Below are 22,657 nucleotides of genomic sequence, written 5' to 3' on the forward strand. Positions count from 1 at the left end.
TAAATTAACTAACATCAAAAGGAGAAAAATCTAATCATCACAACGATCTTGTTTAAATGGCAATTTTGTTTTGTTTTTGTAGGACTTTTCGCCGTTTTAAACAGTATGTCAGTCCTATGAAGATGGTCAAGCCTCACGTTCCTGGGTTAGATGGTTTACCGGTACTAATTGCAAATACACTCATGCCAGAAACTGACAACTGCCCTGCTGGAAATAAAGGGTGTCCGGGCAGTATCATCTGTCATGACCTGCTACAATCCTTGATAAAAAATTACTGAATTAATACAATGAAATGCCGGTAGTTTTTTTTTTAATTAAATAATACTTTATTTACCTCGTCCATAGGTATGTGCAGGTCGAGGTCATCCTGCTCCATACCGTACATACATTTTTGTGTTAGTATGAGTAAACAGTAATCAATTGTTAGAATATAACATCCTTATACATACATATACACTATACCATTTGCACATGTTTAAACATCTTAAAAAAGCAAATAAAGTATATTATAAAAAAATGAAGAGCAGATGCAATGTTAGGTTAAGCATATGCACAAACTATTTTAATTGTGGAAGTATAGAAACATCGGACAAGTGACAATTTATTAAGTATTTTCAAATGGTTGATTGTGGAGTTTTTAAAAGATAAATAATATTCATATTATGATATTGGTTCAGCAAACAAACTAACAATTGCCCAAGACTGTAGTTCTGTTTCATGACACTTAACATTTTAGATTTTGAAAGACAAAGTCAGGCTCTTTGTAAGCCCTTGTATGGATGGAATTATTCCCTTTCTCTGACAATGGTATATATATTTCTTCAATTCTAGCATAAGAATATTTATATCAGTCATATTACTTTTTGTACTTCCCAATATCATTGTTTTACATCTTATTTCTGAGTGTTTTTGCACATTATGTGCACTTAAAAATTCAACAACATAATTCACAATTCTTTGTGTAAAACAGCAATCCCAAAACAGATGTTTTATAGTTTCCTCATTTTCTTTACAAAAAGTACACATGTTATCTTGCAAAATGTTCATTTTATACAATAGAGATTTAGTTCTTAGGATTCTTTGTATTATTCTTGTTTGAAACCATTGAGTGTAAGTATTTTTGGAAATATTAAATACGAGACTTTGTACTTTTTTCCATTCGATATTGTTGAAAAATTCATTCCACTTATTTTGGCAAGTCGGTATATCAGAATTGATAATAAAAGTTTTATAAACATTTTGGTTTAAGTTTTGCGTAAAAACTATGTTACTCAAGTAAGTCGATATAAATGCACATTCTGTATTTGGCTTTTTAATAACTTGAAAGTCAGAATGACTGAGAAAATTCTTCACAGTTCTAATCAATCCTTCATAAAATAAGAAGTTGATTTTTGTGCCAATATAATTCTCTAAAATAGATTGTTGTAAAAATTGTCCAGAGGTGTTTACAATATCCCTAACAAATCGAATTCCATTGTCATACATGAATTTATTATATATACTACTAAGACCTATTTTAAAATTGTGGTTATAAAATAAAGGCATGCTAAGTATATCTTCACATTTGCAAACAACTTTCTTACTGATATACATAATGTGGCATGTAAGAACATCTTTCCAAAAACTATTCTTTATTACTTTACAAATTTTCTCAGCATAGTCTTTTCCTAAATTCATCATTTTTTTAACATCAAATATTGAATAAACAAGTTGAAAACATTTTCCAGTGCATAAGACAATTTTTCTTATCCATGTTAGTTTCCTGGTTTTTTTCAAATGCATAAACATCTATCATAGATATTCCTCCCTCCTCAAAAGATTGAATAGCAATACTATGCTTGATTTTCGCAGGGCCATCCCAGACAAAATTATGGAACATGGTATTAATTTGTTTCAATATTTTCTCTTCTGGGCTAGGAAGGGAGATAAATAAGTGAGTAAATAGGGGAAGTGATAAAGATTTTATGACAGTTATTTTCCCTAGGGGGGTTAAATTTCTTCTATTCCAAAAGTGTATAGTATTTTGTAATTTAGTAATTTTATCTGTGAAGTTTATATCTATCATTCTATTTAAATCAACATCAAATAGAATTCCTAGAACTTTAAATTGAGTTGTACCCCAAACTAGTTTGTATTTTGTTTTTATGGATTGTGTACTGTACTTTTTGGAGCCAATCCATATTAAATTTGTTTTGTCGTAATTTATTTTCAATCCAGAATATAATGCAGTCATTTAAAAGATCAAGAGTAGCATTGAGTGAAGCTTCTGTGCAATCTAAAAAAGTGATGTATCATCAGCAAACTGAGATATTTTATATTCAGTGCTATCAATTTCAATTCCTTTGATAGTATTGGAATGCCGTATTTTAATTGCTAAGATTTCAGCGCATAGAATAAAAATGTATGAGCTGATGGGGTCCCCTTGTCTGCAACCTCTTTCTATTGTTATAAAGTCGGAAAGGAAGCCATTAATTTGAATTGCTGTTTTGGTGTTGTTGAGGAAGAGGGAAATCCACTTTTTAAATGTTACTCCGAAATTGAAATAGTCAAGTGTTTTTTCAATAAAATCAAACTCTAGGGTATCGAACGCCTTTTCAAAATCAATGGTCATCAAGAGCCCAGGGATGCTGTTATCTTCTGTATATTTCATTATGTCATATAAAAATCTAGTATTTTGCCCAATATAACGGCCTTTTATGAATCCTGTTTGATCTTCAGATATCAGAATATCAAGAACAGTTTTAAGTCTGTTGGCAATTGTGCCAGATGCTATTTTATATATAACATTTAAAAGTGTTAAAGGTCTTAAATTTTTTAGGAAGTGTCTGGGTTTATCTTCCTTGGGTATGCATGTTATAATTCCTTGCTTTTGGGTTACTGACATAGATCCACTGATAAAAGCATAATTAAGACTCCTTGCAACAAAATGACCTAAATCCTTCCAAAAGACCTTAAAGAATTCCGCAGTAAACCCATCTGATCCCGGGCTTTTATCACTTTTCATATTTTTTTAAGGTTTTTGAGATTTCTTCTAATAGTAAAAGGCCTTCTAAAGATTGAGATTGCTCATTACTCAGTTTAACAGTGTGAATATTCTTTAAATCTTCATGTATATTATAATTGACATTAGTATTATTTTTTGTATACAAAACTTTGTAAAACTGTGCAGCTTCTTTTAAGATATCATTGTTATCAAATATTTTTTGACCTGCTCTATTTTCAATAAAAGGAATTGTTTTATTCGATGCATACTGTGAAATACCGGTAATTGTCAGATTATTTTCAAAACATAATTTGTCAAAATACTTAATAATGACAAGTTTAATATTGTGTTTGTTTGTATAGTTGTTTTTTTTCTCCGTTTGAAACTGCCCGACTTGAATCCGTAGTGGCAGGAAATGACCATAGTGAGGATGCAATGATCACTCACGACACAAGTCATGTGGCCGGGCTTGCAATCAAACCTGGGATCCTAGTTTGGTAGTCCAGTGCTCTTACTGAGCTAGCCGTCACGACGAAAGTTTAATAGATCTAGATTTAGATTTATTTATTTCATCAAAGATCACAAACCCTGCAACATTGGTAAAACAACTTATGTTTATATAAATCAGAGAAAAGTAATACTGATTAACTTACAAATACATACGTTACAACAGTAGCTTTTATCAACAGCAGTTTAAAACTTATGGTCTTTTTGATAAGGTGTATTTTGTAAGCAAAAACTATATTAATACCAACACACTGATTTGGTTGTGAGGAATGAAAGGAAGTTTATTATAATAACTTTATGTGGCAAAAATTAAATCAACAACATCATCACAAATAAGTAACGTGTGAACATTACACAAAATATTTCTAAAAGGTGCAAAACCGGGGGTAAATAGTACATTACTGTGTGTGGTGAACCAGGGACTCTATTCAATACGATTGTAATTAAACATACATGCATACGTTTTTGGCAGAGTGGAGCTTTAAAAGGAATAAGCACAAAACACAAACAGAAAAGGTAATGCAACCTTCTTAATGCATATTTTACACTTTCAACATTATTGGACAACATAAAGGAGCCAAGAAAACTTTGGCAACACTTTACATCATTAACATTGCAGTCATAATGTGTTCTAGTAAAAACACAGTATGTATATTACAGATGACTATAGTAAATGTTCTTATCTTACATTGTACATGCTTATTATCATTTTGTGAAAAGCTGAAATGAACGCTTCATACAAAGTATCGATATACAAAAATTGCTTGGTCAATAGCTAATTCATGTACATGTAAGTTACAGCTGCATTAGGACAAACAAAATGTTACTTTCTTTTGTTTGAGGTTCAGAAAACTATTTAAACAACATTTGACTGATAAAAAAACATGCATAAAGTCAATGATCTATCAGACATTATTTCAAGCTAGTTAATAATGAACTTTGTGGAATGTTAGAAAAGTAAGAACTATTAGTTTCAAAGGTACACTTGGGATTAACCTATAAAAATGATTCTGATAAACACAACACAGTGAGTAAGACCCCAAAACCATTGAAATTTCCATGCAATTATAAAGCATATGACATTGTGCAAAACATGAACTTCGAATTCAATCACCTTTGTACCAAAAATTCAATCACAAAAGAAATTATAAATTCAATTAATCTTGTAGTGTACATATTCAAACACTAAAATGGTGTAGATTCAATAATTTGTGATTTGTTTATCACAAAGTCAATGACTCAAATATTGCAAATTCAATCAAATTGCATTTGGAATTCAACTTTTCTTTGTCATGACATCCAACGCAAGTTTTCAATCTTCCTCAATCACGTGATACGAGCTGACTTCAGAAGATGACCCATCGCTATCCATCCTGCTATGATACTCGAACATCACCATCTTTGGTTGCTGCCTGTACTCATGTGGCACAGCAAACATGGGGCCATGACCAGGCACAATCCAGTCAGAGATATGTAGAACGTGCATGCGACTCTTCAACTGCAGTTCCGGATATTCACTGGCGTCCTGCCACAAAGTATAATCTTCTAAATCTTCCAAGCGCTCAAATAGGTCACCTGCAATGTAATTATAATTAGTTTATATTTCCTAAGGAAATAAATATCAATACAGTGTACCTGATTTAAAATATAACCCACAAAGTTAATGTTGAGTTATTACTTAATTTATCTTTCTCATTGCTTTTGGTTGCGTGAAATGTTTCTACGTTTTTTAGTTACCTGTTATGAAGCATGTGTACACATGGACCATAACTCTGAGTTACCAAAAAAAATTGGAGTAGCTGGGGTGGAATTTTTCACAAGACTTGTTTTTATCCTCAACTGTTCAACTGGTAGTACTGATTGGATATGGAAAAACTGCCCTGAAAAAACTGCCCTGAAAAACTGCCCTAAGTTATGGTTGAATTCAGGTGAGTTTATTTAGTTAATTAAGTAGGCTAAGAAAAGCGTAACCACAAGAGTGGAATTTCCTGAGGCTAGTTTTAAACAAACACGGCAAGCTCATGCAAACAGGAAGAACAACCCTGACATTGTGAAACTATATTTGTCATGCTATGAAGTTTCATACTAGTTAAAATGTTAACAAAAGTTTCATACTAGTTAAAATGTTAACAAAAAGCATAACTGTCATAGTCTTGCCTGAAATACCTCACCCATCCCCCATTTGTCAGAAGCCATTGACAGTTCAGTTTCATAAACTGGTTTGTCAAAACTGCAAGCTTCCTACATCAGGGACAAAAACTTAGCTCACATACTCGCAAAATGCGAGCGAGATTTATGGATAGCGAGTTGAAAAAATATAAAGCTTGCAATTTTCTGCGAGTAGAAATTTCAGATTTCTCAAACCTGTTTTTCCATAAATCCTTGTTGTATTGAGAGATAATTACTTAATATAATCACAACTCCCATTTTCAATATCCAAATCTTGCTTAAATTAAACGATTAAAGTGTTAAAGAATTGCATAAACACATTCGGCCGCCATTGTTGTTGTTGTAAGATTCAAGGGAAGCTACTCTGGTACGAGCTATGGTTCGCTAGGCACTTGCGGCTTATAAGCGTCTCGGTGATCGCCACTTTCTAACTAGTGACCTGAAAATCAATAGGGGTCATCTGCAAGTCATGATCAATGTACCTATATAATTTCATGATCCTAGGCCTAAGCGTTCTTGAGTTATCATCCGGAAACCATCTGGTGGACGGACCGACCGATGGACCGACTGACCGACGGACCAACCGACATGTGCAAAACAATATAACCCCTCTTCTTCGAAGGGGGGCATAATAAAAATTATACCACGGTGTAGCTTATTTATTTATCTGCAACTTTGCTTCTTGGTGTTATCAGGGATTTAAATAGATTTTAAAAACCAGGAGTCAATGACCACTGGACTGAAATTTGGAGGAGTCAAATAGGAATATGGGCTGTCAGTTGTAGTGGCAGCCATTGTGTGAATACGTTTTTTGTCGCTGTGACCTTGACCTTTGACCTAGTGACCTGAAAATCATAAGGGGTCATCTGCCAGTCATGATCAATGTACCTATGAAGTTTCATGATCCTAGGCCTAATTATTCTTGCGTTATCATTAGGAAACCATTTTACTGTTTCGAGTCACTGTGACCTTGACCTTTGACCTAGTGAACTGAAAATTAATAGGGGTCATCTGCCAGTCATGATCAATGTTCCTATGAAGTTTCATGATCCTAGACGTAAGCATTCATGAGTTATCATCCGGAAACCATTTTACTGTTTCGAGTCACTGTGACCTTGACCTTTGACCTAGTGACCTGAGAATCAATAGGGGTCATTTGCCAGTCATGATCAATGTACCTATGAAGTTTCATGATCCTAGGCGTAAGCATTCTTGAGTTATCATCCGGAAACCATTTTATTATTTCGAGTCACTGTGACCTTGACCTTTGACCTAGTGACCTGAAAATTAATAGAGGTCATCTGCCAGTCATGATCAATGTACCTATGAAGTTTCATGATCCTAGGCCTAAGCATTCTTGAGTTATCATCCGGAAACCATTTTACTATTTCAAGTCAATGTGACCTTGACCTTTGACCTAGTGACCTGAAAATCGATAGGGGTCATCTGCCAGTCATGATCAATGTACCTATGAAGTTTCATGATCCTAGGCCTAAGCGTTCTTGAGTTATCATCCGGAAACCATATGGTGGACGGACCGACCGACCGACATGTGCAAAACAATATACCCCCTCTTCTTTGAAGGGGGGCATAAAAATCTTTCTGTCTGCATGATCAAAAACATTCACCAATCATGGACAAATTTCTGAAGAGGCCGGCGTCCAAGGACGCTGAGACAGCAAAGAAACTTAAAGCTCCAAAAACTACGGAGAAAGCCACGCCAAAAGCAGCTCTCAAAAGTTAAAGAATGGATGACTGAATTTAACATCAATCTAGATTATGTTGTTGACAGCGACAATTATTATGCTTTTTTAAGTAGCCAACATATAATGCACAATTTTAAGCAATATGGTACAAGATATGTATTGTTTTAAATAAAAAAAATCCCCAATTGCAAGTAAGTTTTTCATTTTGCAAGTGAAAAAAAATCAACTTGCAAAAAAATGCAAGTGCCTTAATAGGTTAAATTCGGTCCCTGTACATATGAAGTGTTCTCTTGATACCTCATTACAGTTAAGACAAGCAATTGACAAACTTTCACCATAAACATTCACAAGGGCAATAACTGTGAAAATATGAAAGTGGGAGTCATAGTTCTTATGAAGTGTACCGTAAAAAACCAGTCATAAGTCGAGATTTTTTACCTCCAAAATTTGATTAAAAATACAGTATCGACTTATGAGGTCGACCACGAAAAAAATTAATGAAATTCGACGAAGATTGATCCCCGCGGCAATTGTTTTTGTATTGTATAAAAAACTCGTTGATTTACACCACATGAAATGTCGTCTTTTAACTGATACTTACCAATTAATATAACCACAATTCGCAACATTTCCATTGTTTTTATTTTCATAATTTAATCCAAAGTTTTCATATTAGCAGGTGTTTTTTATAACTGAACGCGTAAACAAAAGATCAGGTCATTTTTAAAGTCGAGCGATAATTGGCAACCTGTGTGAATTGACAGTTTGACGTCATCAAAGGAAAGCCGCTTCCTGTCAAGAAGCCATAAAGCATCGCCCTTCTCGCCGATAAAATAAGATTCCTTTAAATTGTAAAGCGACATGTTTAACCAATCGCGAGTTTGTTATTCACTGGTAATCGACCAATTATGTTTGAGCACGTGCATAGCTCCGCCTTTTAAACTGTTATGCAGAACAAAGGTGGAGTTAGCGGTCTATTGGTTCTGTCAATCATTGTAATAAAAACGTGTTTTACCGAGGAAGTAATCAATTGTTTTGATAGATTAAAAGTGCAAAGATTTTATTACAGTGACCACAGTGAATATGTGGATTAATACTAGCGTGGACAATTTAGTGCAAACTTTATAATAATTAAATAATGAAGTGTACGGTACTTCCCCCTAATTGAGACATACCAACATATTATGTGCAAAGTTGAAACCTTTAAAAAAAATAAATATACTCTTTTACAAAATTTAAGTATTCAAACTCATGAAGGGCAATAATTCTTAAAACATGGAAGAAAGAGTTATGGCTCTTACGAACATAACATTATGGAAATGTTATGTACCTACAAATCAAATTTCAATATCCAGGGGACAAAAATTCCACTCGTCCGCTCGTATTGACGAGTGAAATCTTGAAAGGACGAGTGAATTTCCCTAAAGCTCTCGTCCTACAGGACGAGTGAAAAAAAACTGATGTTAAAATATGTATTTTCTGACCAGTAAGACTCTTTTTCATTAAATAAAATCATTTCTTAAAGCATATCTATTCCGAAAATAGATCGCGAATGAACCGGAAATCGTAATTGTAAATTTCATACAGCAGGTGCGCCTTGTTATGCGAGACTGTGTCCCGAGTAAATATTGGCTTTTTGGTGTAAACTTTGCGTGTCCATGTTGACAGGGAGCCATCTGACTTCATTCACTGTAAGTATTGATTTTTTTTAAAGAATTATTTTACTGCGAAGTACGGTTTTTAACCAGTCTGAATTTCATCTGAAAAATGTCTGACATACGAGCGTTCTTTAAAGGGGGCAGGAGCGATGTTCAACCATCCGAAATGGAAAGCATGCAAGCATTAGAAAAAGGAAAAAACAAATTTGTCTTCATTTATTTATTTTGTGTTCCTCATAAATAAAGTAAGTTAACATTTCTTCTGTGATCAGCTGGCATGAATAACTAAGTAAGCAGCATTTTAGCAGTGATATAGGAAACATTGTTTGTCATATCAGTCCTTTGCAATCTTTCTTTCACACATATTTGAAGGACAAGTGCATGTGTTTGCAGGACGAGTGAAAATTTTAATGCACTTGTCCTGCAGGACGAGTGCAATTTATAAATATTTTTGTCCCCTGATATCACATATGCTCCAGACAAAATTTCAGTAAAAAAACTATTCAAATGGTAATAATATGTTTAAAATATGGAAGCAAACAGTTCAGTTCTTGTGCACTGCACATCTTCCCAGACAAAATATAAGTACAAAACTTTGAAAAAAGGAGCATGTTTGTAATTTTTAACAAGGTTAAAAATGGCACATGCCCAACCTTATGTCATGAACAACAATGCTTCCAAAGTTGAATGTTGAACCTTGAAAGGTGTATGAAAAAGCCTCTGGAAAGTTTTGGTCCCAATAAAAAACTATCAGACAACAGCCAGCCAGACATAAACCCATGGAACTTCAAGTATAACCCCTTTACTATGTACCTAGGGATAAAATAAGTGAAAAGTCCATGCCTGATTATCATGTCAATGGTACAAACAAATGGTAAGTTAAAAATCCTTACAATCTTCACCTGGGTTCATACCACATCAATAACACCAAGTCAAAGGTACAAAACAAATATTCCATAAACAATCCTCACCTGCTATAGTGACTATGCCTTTATCGTGTGTTCGTACCACGACACTGACATCAGCTCCTGTGTGACCAGGTGTGGATATGACCTCAACATCATCATCTATCTCATACGGTATACCCTACAATGAACAAATGTGATAAAACAAAAGTTAAAGAGCTGCAACAGGTTGATAATTTGTTTCTTCTTAACAAAGCTAAGGGCCTTTGTCAGTGTCATCACATAATGCTTACAAAGAAATATATGAAGTTTCAAGTGAACATCTAGTTATAGATATACGTACTTGTTAAAAATTAACTTTACAATCGATTTCAACTTGCTGGTAAATGTATAAACTGACAAAGGTACAGTTCTTGGTCAAAGACTATTCATAATATGTGACATATGTGAAGTTTTATTTCATTATCTGTAGACGACAATAGAGATATGGAATTGTAGCACCCAAAAGTTTAGATGAATTTAATAAGTACGAAAGGGGCCCGACTCAATTAAAAGTCAGAGTTATGGGCCTTAGCTGGTGACCTCACATGATGATCCCAAAGACAAGTGAGAAGTTTTAATTTAATATCTGTAGTAGTTACAGAGATACGTGTATATTCATTTTGCATGAAACTTCAACCTCAATTGCAACATCATGCAAACCTTAATCCGACTTTTACAAGTACAAAAGGGGGCATTTTAATGCTGGTCACACTTAAAAGTCTTGGTAAGAGCATTTTCATACAGACCCTGAACAAATATGTCATTCTTGGTTTCAACGCCTGTAGTGACTATTGAGATATGGAGTAGTTCTGTAGTAATACTGAGATATGAAGTAGTTGCACACAAACATTAACAAGAATTTTTAAAGCACAAAAAGTCATGTACTGGAACTTGGTCAGTGACCTCACACAATGACCCAAAACAAATGTGTGAAGCTTAAATTTAATACCTGTAGTAGAATAAGTGAGATGTTGCAAGTTTACCTTAGCTAAATTTCTCAAATCAAATGTTACAGCTTCATGTAAGTATGGTTCTCAAAAACATTTTGACTTTCTGGCATAAGGGTAGATCAGAAAATTGTAAATTAAGCTGAAATTCTAGCATGATGAGGGTTAAATAGTAGACATGAAAGATTAAATGCTGGACATCTTTGTTACAGTTTGTTAGTAAATTGCACAGAATACCGGAATAGATGACTCACTCACTTGTTTAAAGTCATGCAATTGATAGGAGTCACCAACACAAATGTCATTGGAAACGATGTGGATTGAATTCGTGAACAAGTTCAGGTTTCCAATGTGGTCCGAGTGGCCATGTGTACACACAACAAAGTCTATCTTCTCTGGAGACAAACCATTCTTCTGAAGGCCTTGCAAAAAAAAACACACAATAAATTCGATAAACTTAAGATATAAAAAAACACAAAACTTGGCAACACGTACACACAATACAACCAGGAATGCAATGTTTTAGATATAAAATAATTTAAATCATTGTGCAATCCCAAGCTAGGTTTGGATATACTCTACCTATACACAAAATTTCTATGCAATACCTTCACCCAAACTCAAGTTATTGAGCGAAATTAGTTCTTCCATTTTTGGTTATGGTGACCTTCAGCTGAATGCAACTGGCCAGAAATGCAATCCCAAGCTAGATTTGCAAGTAAGCTATCAGCAAACCCACAAAAACTGAAGTTATTTAGCTGAAGCAGTTTTTCTATTATAAGTAGTAGATACTTTGACCATGAACCAACTGGCCCAAAAAGTAATATCAAGCTAGATGTACATGTACATATAATCAAGCAACAAACTAAATTTCAGCTCAATATCTTCATTCAAACTCAATGTATTGGGGCCAGGACAGCAACCATTGTTCTATTTGGTCACCTTGACACAACTAGGGCCAAGAAAAAAATGGGTCTGTTTGGGGTCTCCTTGGAGAAAAAAACAGGGTCGGTAGGTAGGGATTGTGTTTATTTGTTGTTGTTGTTTTTTTTTTGTCTTTCAGGTACTAGAATGGAAGGCTACTAAAGCTTATTATAAGAAATACATGTATATATATGCTTTGTTTGCTTGATATTACATTTTATATGAACAATTTTTTTTTTTTTTTTTTTTTGGCGACCCCAATAAAAAGTTGAAGGTCGGCGCCAATTCGGGAGACCCCAAACGAACCTATCATTTTTTTTGGCCTAGCCCCAATTTATACAATTGTAAGCTAGGCCTTCATCTAAGATTGCTACTTCTGAAATTTCAATAAGATCTAATCTAAAGTTACAATCCGGAAACCACCTATTAGACACTGCATATACACCTGTGTTCGTCTATGCCCAGTTGTAAAACAGGGATTTTCAACTTGTTAAAACCTGGTGAAAAACTTGATATATGTAGGTACTAATTATCAGTATCTTAAACTGTGCCTCGTTGATACTTAATTGTACTGTGCACAAGGAAAACTATCAACATCTTTAATGATTCTGGATTTTCTGTTGTACCTGATCCATACACATTCAGTAACACTGTCCAATTGGTGAACATATAGATAAGTTTTGTCGCATTTGAGCTCCCCTCCTGCTACTATAGAATAGATAGATGTTCTAGGATTGTGTTTTTCATTCTGTTTTTACATTATTTTTTTATGGCAACGAACAATATTCATTTTGGAAAATAGCTCAGCATACAAATAAAATATAAAAATAGGATTTTCATATTCAAAAGATGTACAGCTCTTCTATACAAAACTGTATGGATCATCCCTACTTCTGACTTAATGAGGTAAAATTGACATTTGTTGGGCCAGCAGCAGCCCTGAGATGCTGCAGTAAGACAGAATATATTTCAGGACAATTACCATCAAGAATAAGCTGTTTGTCCCAAGGGTTTCCAGTATCCACTATGGTATTTTTAAGTCCCTTTATCAAAGTTATAGTGCCGCAAGCTTTTTGCTGATCTGTAAGGAAATGTATGAAAGTTTGAGCTTTACAATACATGTTTCAACATTAGAATACATGCACAGACTGAAAATGAATGACTTAATATCAAGTTTGTTGAAGAATAATACATTAAATAACAACTTATCGCAAGATTTTTTTTTACTAGTTTGTATTTTACTTTATGCTTAAGATGGTTCTTATGCAAATGTTAAGTTATTTTATGTCTATGGCAGTGATTGTAAGATCACAAAAGAACAATAAAAGAAGAGAAAACCACAAGAACAAATCAAAAGAGACTAAAATATGAAAAAAATATGAACACATCAGAATTATGTAATGGTTAAACAAGAAAGCTTCCCGGACTCCCAGAGTGTGAATCAGTCAGCTTACCAGGCCCTTCTCTGATGCTGTATCCTTCTTTCAAAATCAATATTTCATACATTTCCCACTGTCACTGAAATGAAGATATAATTTAAGTAAATTAAATAGCTCCAGATTAAACTTGAAAATCGCATTATGAATTGTCGAATTTATTACTAAAGACTCGCGAAATTATATTACATATAATGTAATATCTTGTATAAAACAAGACATCGACACCGCTTAACAATGCCATTCTTCAACAATATGAACCAATGCACAGATATCAATTGCATGCAATGAATAAAAAATCAGAAATGTCCTACAATCGAAAAAATCAACAACAATCATTTGTTTATGAAATGAAAACAAGAAGTGTCTGCAGTTTATGCCTTAGGTTAATATAAACTAAGTCTTTAGGCTATGCTCCAATATATGTCACACATCTTGATTGGGCCATGGACTTTTGTTTATGTTGGTCCCTGGAAACACAGTACTAAAATATAAAATAATATGTTGAAAACTGATCTTGATCAATAATAAAAATAATCATAAAGTTCAAAAACCTTTAACTGATCTTTAGTGTTCGTTTCGAAGTACCTGTTCCTTAAACTTAATGTACAGTAGAGAAGCTATTTGCAAGAGTTTATGGGTGCAGCGCTGATTCCTGTATATAGTACATATGTTACATTTAAAATGCTATTAGTTGTCATCAGTAGAAAAGCTACTTAAATTCACGAGTAATAAGAGAAATGATAAGGTTATCGATCAGCAAAGAATTAACATAATTAAAAACTTGCATCATGAGGCGTTAAACTCTTAACTTCCATAAAAAGAACATTTTTTTATTTTATGTTTTTTTATTGTTTGTTCATATAAAAATTAAAATGGTTTTATCATCCAATAATATCGATGACATTATAACGACATAACGTTTAATAATGATATCATTTCAACTATGACTGGCATCTTTTACATTCATCCATTTTTTTAAGTATGAAAGAGTGAACATTAGCAGAGTTGATATGTTCGATGTTACAACATTGATTTACCATTGTTCTGTCACTGATAGCTCTCATGTTACCATCTGAAACAAATTTAATTTATTTTCATTAATGCGACATGCCATATCAAACAATTAACGAAAAATACACATGCACATCATATAAATAGAGATTATATATTAAGTTTTTATCCGGCGAATTGAAGAAAGGTTCACACGGTGAAGCTTGACATTTCTCGTATGTATTGTCAAGCGTTAACAATATTTTAATTAAGTTTGCATACTTATATATATTTGTATTTAATTTCAACGATTCACAAGCTAAACACATCAAAAACATTCAAAGAGTTTCCCCGAATGAGTTTAATTCAGTAATTTGCTGAATTATCGGAGCTTTAAGAGGGAAATTTACACTTTTAAGTGTAATTTCTTCGGTGAATAATTAATGTCTTTGAAAACAGAAGCCTGCTTTAAATGTATCGTTTGGTTCGTGTGCGAGTTGAAGTGTGTAACTAACAAACTGGACAACATGTGTTTATTCCAATCCGTGTAAACCATTCCTCAACACGTCGGATAAATTTAAATAAACACACAACCAACCTACTACCGCTAGTCTTTATATTTTATGTGTACATTATATCGATAAAATATCAAACAAATCACAGTAATCCAATAGTAAACGATAAACACAAAATGGTACGCGTCTGTTTTCAAAATGCGATATCGGAAGTCAAATTATGTTATATAACAAATGAATTCGGGTATTTATATGAAAAATGATATTATAATTAAGTTTAAGGTGAATATTAAATTTTTGTCAATATCTAATAATACCCCGAATGGTTTTGGGTATGTGCACATTGGATGTCGAAAAATAATGTTGTAATCAAAGGTTCGCGCTAATAACTTTGATGGTGGACTCAAACGGGCATACATCTATCAAAATGAAAAACAGATGTATAGATGTTTCATACTTTATTTGAGACATTGATCGTAAGGATAACTGTGGTTAACGTGCAAAAATCGTAAACTCCAACTGGTTATTGAACACGGATATCCCGTGTGGTAACCGCCCAACAGCAAGGCTATGACTAGACACTACCTCTTCACCAAACATTACATCCGCATCGCAATGGAGTCCTTACAAAAGCTCAGACCCGTTTACCTGTTCGCGTATCGGATTTTCGCAATTAAAGTGAAAAATCCTGACCCTTAATCAACAAGCAAATAAATAAATAAATAAATAAATAAATAAATAAATAAATAAATAAATAAATAAATAAATAAATAAATAAATAAATAAATAAATTAATAAATTAATTAATTAATTAATTAAGGAACGAAGGAAGAAAGGGAGGAAGGAAGGAACAAAGGAATGAACGAAGGAAGGAAGGAACGAACAAAGGAAGGCACGAAGGAAGGAAGAAACGAAGGAAGGAACGAAGGAAGGAACGAAGCAAGGAACGACGGAGAAGGAAGGAAGGAGGGAAGGAAGGAAGGAAGGAAGGAAGGAAGGAAGGAAGGAAGGAAGGAAGGAAGGAAGGAAGGAAGGAAGGAAGGAAGGAAGGAAGGAAGGAAGGAAGGAAGGAAGGAAGGAAGGAAGGAAGGAAGGAAGGAAGGAAGGAAGGGAGGGAGGGAGGGAGGGAGGGAGGGAGGGAGGAAGGAAGGAAGGAAGGAAGGAAGGAAGGAAGGAAGGAAGGAAGGAAGGAAGGAAGGAACCACCGCACAAACGAACGAATAAATAAATAATAAATACGTTAGCATTTTAATATATTTAAGTTACAAATGAAGCTTATAACATAATAAATTGTTATAAGACCTGTATGTTCAGATCTGTTATATATCATAACTGTATTTGAACTATTAGAAAATTACAGTTTTAAGAGTAATGTGTTTATTTTCAGTCTATCCGGGGTAAGTTATTTTGTGAATACTATTTGAAAGTAACAGTTTTAAGATATATAGCTTTTCCTTTTCATACTAAAATTCAAAAACTAGTTGTCGAAACGGGCGCTGAGCTCCAACGGGGGATTGAACCCGTGTTCTCATGTGTGAGAAGCAGACTCCCTAATCTGGTTGCTAAAGAGCTAACCAAACAGCGTAGCTTTTGGCTTTTAACTTTGTCATTACATTTAGTTTAATACTTATACTTTCCATAATAATTAACATATCTACATTGATGCAAAAAATTCTTATCGGAAATTAAACGCAGTTCAACTTTTTTATATTCAATTTTTTTAAATTACTGGAATGCAGCCTACTTTCGAACCAGTCTGTCAAGCGTTCCCTGGCCCAGAGAAACAGCAGAATCCCCGGAAGTGCTGCCAACACAAACACTGTCTTTGACTGAATGCAAGCAATTTCATATCTAAAGCTAACATGCAAACATGTCTTCAGTTACATATATATGGCGTCTGTTTCGGCGATATATTCTCACAACGGAGTCATTTTTTGTCGTCATCATTTTGATCATTCTGTACAATACACTGACCAACATAACCCCACTTTGGGAAAAAGCAAAAGAGAAATTTCGACACACACAATCCCGTTTTCAGCGACCAGACAGATCTGAAGACCGAGATAACTTGTACTGGCCCTCCGATCCGAGTAAATTCTCGTGGGATTTTGTAAGTGCACAAGCAGCGGCCTATTCAGTGCAGGGGAGACGACCCCATATGGAAGACCGATTTAAAATATTCAACAGCCCCGATGGATCTAAACCTTCAATATATGGATTATTTGATGGACATGGTGGATCGGTATTTAAATTTTATTGTAACAGCACCCATGCTTTCTTAATATTTACTTATATCATACAATAAGTTATACAATGGACTCAGTTTTATAAATTGAAATCTATTGAACTTAATATTTGTCACTTGCATTTTATCAAGTTGTCATCAGTTTGAAATATGCCGTGTAAAAGTTAAGTAGTTGATATGCCGTTGCTGTGCTATCAAATTTATCAAATCATCTAACAGTTTAAATGGGAATGTTAAACTGTCTGACTGGAAATTTCTTAAACTTTGAAATATATCATTATGAAGTGTAACAAAGATAGTGGTTTAAGTCCTGCCTGGACCACTTTTTTTCTTTCTTAAAGCGGATTCATTTCACTTAAATAGAGCAGTACAGTAAAGTTATTTAAATCTAGCCATTTTTTTCTTTAATGTGATACCTAAAATATGCGCCATCTGTGAAAAAGGTCCTTTACAAGGGAATATATTGAAGAATTTTTTTAATTAAAAAGCTACTTTTTCATATACTTATTTAATTCTTAGTTACATATGATCCCACTGGTCACATCATGTGAAAATGGGTCTTATGTCATATATTTTACTGTGTAGCTCCAGGAGCCAGGACCGAGCTACCCTGTCTGCTTATGAGACCACGAATGGTGAAGTGACTTTATAAACGACAGCGTAGCTACGGACCACACTATTTTTGGCTCCACATGGTATATGACCAATTTAGCATGACTTGACTCATATAATATACAGTGCACTGTTAAAACAAACATTTTTTTTCTTTATAGTTTACTGCTGAGTATGCCAACGAGAAGCTATTCCCAATGATCTTGACCTCTGTATCTGGGGATATGCTGGACCATGGGGACATCCTAACCAAACAGATCCTGGATGTGGATGCACAGATCTTGAAGGAAGTAAAAGCAAATATGGACATATCTGGTATAAACAACATGACATTATTTTATTTATACGTAACAAAAACTTAGTTTTCCTTGTGTCTGTAACTTTTTAAAACTCGTATTTAAGAGTCAGGTACAGGTATTGACATTCTGTGTTGTTGGTGTTAGTAAAAGTAAAGATGATTAAGTGGTCGAAAATAATGTCTACATATAAACAAATTAACAATAGGCATAGGTTAAAAGTACGTTTATTGAGTGAGGTCTCTAAAAGACCATAACAGCGTACATTTAAGTTGTGGAGCAAATACATGTCTTCAATCACCTCTTTCCTGGTATTCTAGACACATAAAAAAAAACCATAAGATAATGTCATGATCACAAGAAATTGACCGTCATTATAGATGTACTGTACACTATTGTTTCTTTGCAGCATTCATCATTGTGAACATGAAGTGGACGCTTGATGACGTGATCAAATTTAAGACTTGTCTTTGACTAATTCAGGTTCTACTGCTCTAGTAGCAACAGTGATGGGAGGGAGATTGACCGTGGCAAATGTCGGAGACTCGAGAGGGGTGATGTGTGATCAGCACGGTAACACTGTACCCCTCTCTGTGGATCATAAACCCAATCAGGTTAATATGTATAGGTTATGTATATAGGTAATAGGTTATGTAAATATATTAAAGAAGCTCTTGTTATTAGAAATAGGATTTTAAATAATACTGTTCAATAAATGTCATTACCCCCTTGATTGTTTATTAGTATTTGTACTCGTAAATGTGTATTTTATGTTATTTAATGTTATGTTGTTATATCTAGTTATTTGACAGAAAATAATGTGTATACTTATGTAAGAAGACGATGTACTTGTGTATAAGTCTGAATAAACTCTCTGTCTGTCTGTTAATATAAAATGAATAGATTTACTGGCACTGTTACATGGTATTTAATCATGAAATGTAGATTTGATTACTATTGGAAAGTATTGACACATCATTTAATGTTAAATTAATTATTATTGTTATATATTTAAAAAATGAAATTCTTAATTATTCCCCCTTCAAAGAAGTAGAGGTATATTGCATGCACCTGTCAGTTTATTGGTTGGTCCAAAGAAAATTGTGTTTCTGCACAATATTTTGAGATTTTGTTTACCTCTGATCATGAAAATTGGTATCTACCATCTTAATATGGATGCTGGTAACTTGGGGCAGGGAGCAAGTCAAAGGTCAAGTTTACAGGGGTTTATAACTTGAAATTTGTTTTTCGCACAATACCTAGAAAATGCTTTGATATAAGATAATCCAAACAGTCATGATGGATACTTGAGAGGAAAGAAACATGTCTTGTCGGTTTGAGGTCAAGGTCAACAGGCATGCTAAACTAACATTTTCTTATCAATTTCTCTGATTGTAGACTGGGCTGCAAGTTTTGGGGTTGGGGTGGGGACAGGAGCAACATTTAACAAAAATTTCCTGTTTGTTTACAAGCTCAGATTTCTGTAGAAAAGACAGAAACCAACTCAGTAGTTTCCTCATTAAACAATGAAGCTTCTGTTTCTTTCAGACAAAAGAGCATGAAAGGATAAAGGCAGCAGGGGGGTTTATAGGTTTCAACGGTGTTTGGAGAGTAGCAGGAATACTGGCTACATCCCGAGCCCTGGGCGACTACCCCCTGAAAGACAGGAACGTTCTCATAGCTGAGCCCGATATTCTCACGTTTGATCTCCATAAACATAGACCAAAGTTCATCATATTGGCAAGTGATGGATTGTGGGACTGTTTCACAAACGAGGAGGCAGTGGCTTATATAAAAGAACGTTTAGATGAACCTCACTTTGGTGCTAAGAGTATCATTTTACAGGCATACTACAAGGGGTCTTTAGATAATATTACTGTAATTGTTGTAAAATTTGATAAAATATTCAAGGATCATGTAAGCTAGTATTATGGTACATGTATTCTGTGTTTTTGTGTGTTTTAATTTCACAATATTTTAATCCTTGTAAGATAACTGTTTTTAGCTCTACTGGCCGAAGGCCTCAAGAGCTTATGTCATGGCGTGGTTTCCGTCGTCCGTGCGTGCGTTAGACTTTTTCTTGTTTACGCGATAAAGTCCACAGTTTTCATCCGATTCTTTTCAAACTTGTTCAGTGTCTCTATATTAATGAGGACTCAAACCCTATTGAAAATGGGTTACATCAGAGTAAAAAGTCCAGAATTATCTCCCCTTGAATTTTAGAAAATTGTGAAATAAGGCTTGTTTACGCAATAAAGTCCACAGTTTTCATCCAATAATTTCCCAACTTGCACAGTGTCTTTATCTGAATGATGAGTCAAACCCTATTGAAAATGAGCAATATCGGAGTTATAAGTCCAGAATTATCTCCCCTTGAATTTGAGAAAAAAATGAAAATTCAGTTTTTCTATGTGATAAAGTCCATAATTTTCATCCAATTCTTGGCAAAGTTGCACAGTGTATTTGTATCAATGAGGACTCAAACCCTTTTTAGCTCGGCTGTTTTCGGAGAAAACCCGAGCCGTCCGCCGTAGGCGTCGTGCTAAAACCTTAACATTGGCTCTAAAATCAAAGTGCTTCCACCTACAACTTTGAAACTTCATATGTAGATGCACCTTGAGGAGTTCTACACGCCACACCCAATTTTGGGTCACTAGGTCAAAGGTCAAGGTCACTGTGACCTCTAAAAAAAAAATTCTGACGAGCTTTCGCAGCCGAGCGTTGGCACCCGTTATGCGGTGCTCTTGTTTAAAAAGAGCAATATCGAAGCAATAAGTCCAGAATGACTTCCCCTTGAATATGAGAAAATTTTGAAATCCCGCTTGTTTACGCAATTAATTCCACAGCTTTCATCCAATTATTTCCAAATGTGCACAGTATCTTTATATCAACGAGGAATTGAACCCTATTGAATATGAGCAGTATTGGAGAAATAAGTACACAATAATCTCCCCTTAAATTTGAGTAAATTCCCCTTGTTTACACAGTTTCCATCTTATTCTTTCCAAACTTGCACAGTGTTTATAGCAGTAGAGCGATTCAGGCCCTCATGGGCCTCTTGTTAATTTATGTAACAGCAAAGAGAACAAAATCTTTTTTTTCAATGAATGTCATTCCTGATTAAAATTTGGATTGTCATTTTGGTATGTCAAAGTCTGATAAATTATGCAGTATTAAATGAGCATATGGCTATTTTAATTTATTTTTAAAACATCCCAGCAACAATTTGTGGATGTTGCTGTTTGTTTATGTTATAATGTGTGTTTAAGGGTCAGTCAAAATGATGTCTGATCAGATTGATAGAAAGGATATAAACAAATCAGGGTTGCTGGGGTGCCTACGTTCAATTGGCCTGTTAAATAATCCAATATGTTAATTATTTAGCCTTTATTTTGTTGTAAAGATATAACAATTTTCATCAAATATCTCACTTTTGTTGAAGTGTTATTATTTAGTGTATGGAGTCAATTTAACTTTTAAGTGGCCAAATATACAGAAATAGAGGCAAGCCCTGTTATTCTACACGTATAAAGTAACATGTACATTATAGTTATAAATGTTGCATGCATAGTTACATGAAATTTTTAAGTTATGACTTTTGAAGTAATTAACAGAGGATTTTGTTATTTCGAGTTATTTATTTCGTGGGCATATTTTTTTTCATAGTTCTCAGTTTAACTCACTTCTGAATAACAATCAAATTATCATGGTTGTAAAGTATTTTCGAAGTGACTGGCCTAGATTTAATATTTAATTTTATGAATCATTATTATTTTTCATCACATGATTTTTCATGGGAATCAGTTGTACCATAGCAACAATAACATTCCAGTCTCCAGAACTTTCCATAGAAAATGTTTACCATTCATATTGCTGTTTGTGCAAATTCAAGTGATGCATGATTAATACAAATGGCATCATTTCCATCATTGACTTCATTTTCAAATACTTTGTGGTAGCAGTTCTGGTCCTAATTTTGTAAAGTGATAAGCAAATACAAATACAAGAATGTGTGCAATATTGGGTAGCCATGCTTTATTTATTACATTGGTTGTAGTTAGTTTTTGTTTTATGTACATTATTGTAACAACTGGGACTTTATGTGGATGTACAAATCTTTATATGCATTTTTATTTTAATGTTGTTTATGAAGTGTTTATTTTGAAAGAACAATTTAAAAACATAATTGTAATGTCTGCAATAAAATTACAGAGATAGACAATTTTCTGATGTACGTCCTTTGGGCAAAATTTATATTCCATTTGCATCAATGATCAAATGAAGTATCAAAGACATGGTAGTGTGGAAGAAAAACATAAGTTGATTTACACAATTCTCATAACATCTGTTCCACAAACTGAGTATTGTGAAGTGACCAGAACATGTAAGCAAACGTATCTTCGGTCAACACTTAATAATTATATTGAATGGGTTTGTTTATGGTTAAGACTAACTATTATATGCATATTAAAATTTCAACTGCAGAAACAAGTTTCTTTTTTATTATTTTCCCAATCCATTTACCGGTATGTCATCATTTGCAAAAATAAGAAACAAAACAAAGCCATCAAACCAGGTTTTAAATGTTGAAGTTCTTATTGTAATGTGAATTATTGTGCAATCTAAAGCTTCGTTTTCATGTTCTAAGATACCTGCACACAAAATGTGTGTGCAGTATTTTTCATCATGACAAGTTAATTAGTGAAAACAGTTTTCTTG

The 22,657-nt window shown here is 33.9% G+C and overlaps 2 protein-coding genes across 2 annotated transcripts; one reads left to right on the forward strand and one right to left on the reverse strand.

The window, feature by feature from the left end:
* Positions 1-3,745: 3,745 nt before the first annotated feature.
* Positions 3,746-13,668, reverse strand: LOC127835230 (metallo-beta-lactamase domain-containing protein 1-like). Its single transcript, XM_052361553.1, has 6 exons — positions 13,592-13,668; positions 13,296-13,359; positions 12,824-12,922; positions 11,176-11,339; positions 9,995-10,109; positions 3,746-5,065 (listed from the first exon to the last, which is right to left on the reverse strand). The coding sequence occupies exons 2-6, from the start codon at positions 13,345-13,347 to the stop codon at positions 4,803-4,805; spliced, it is 693 nt and encodes a 230-aa protein (XP_052217513.1). The 5' UTR covers positions 13,348-13,359; positions 13,592-13,668; the 3' UTR covers positions 3,746-4,802.
* A 2,866-nt stretch (positions 13,669-16,534) lies between these two features.
* On the forward strand, positions 16,535-22,160 carry LOC127834951 (protein phosphatase 1L-like). The gene is made up of 4 exons (XM_052361091.1): positions 16,535-17,027; positions 17,804-17,957; positions 18,422-18,552; positions 19,487-22,160. Exons 1-4 carry the CDS (start codon positions 16,656-16,658, stop codon positions 19,862-19,864), a joined length of 1,035 nt encoding a protein of 344 aa, XP_052217051.1. The 5' UTR covers positions 16,535-16,655; the 3' UTR covers positions 19,865-22,160.
* The last annotated feature ends 497 nt before the right edge of the window (positions 22,161-22,657 follow it).

This window comes from Dreissena polymorpha, chromosome 6 (genome assembly GCF_020536995.1).
Source record: "Dreissena polymorpha isolate Duluth1 chromosome 6, UMN_Dpol_1.0, whole genome shotgun sequence".
Taxonomy (NCBI): Eukaryota; Metazoa; Mollusca; class Bivalvia; order Myida; family Dreissenidae; genus Dreissena; species Dreissena polymorpha.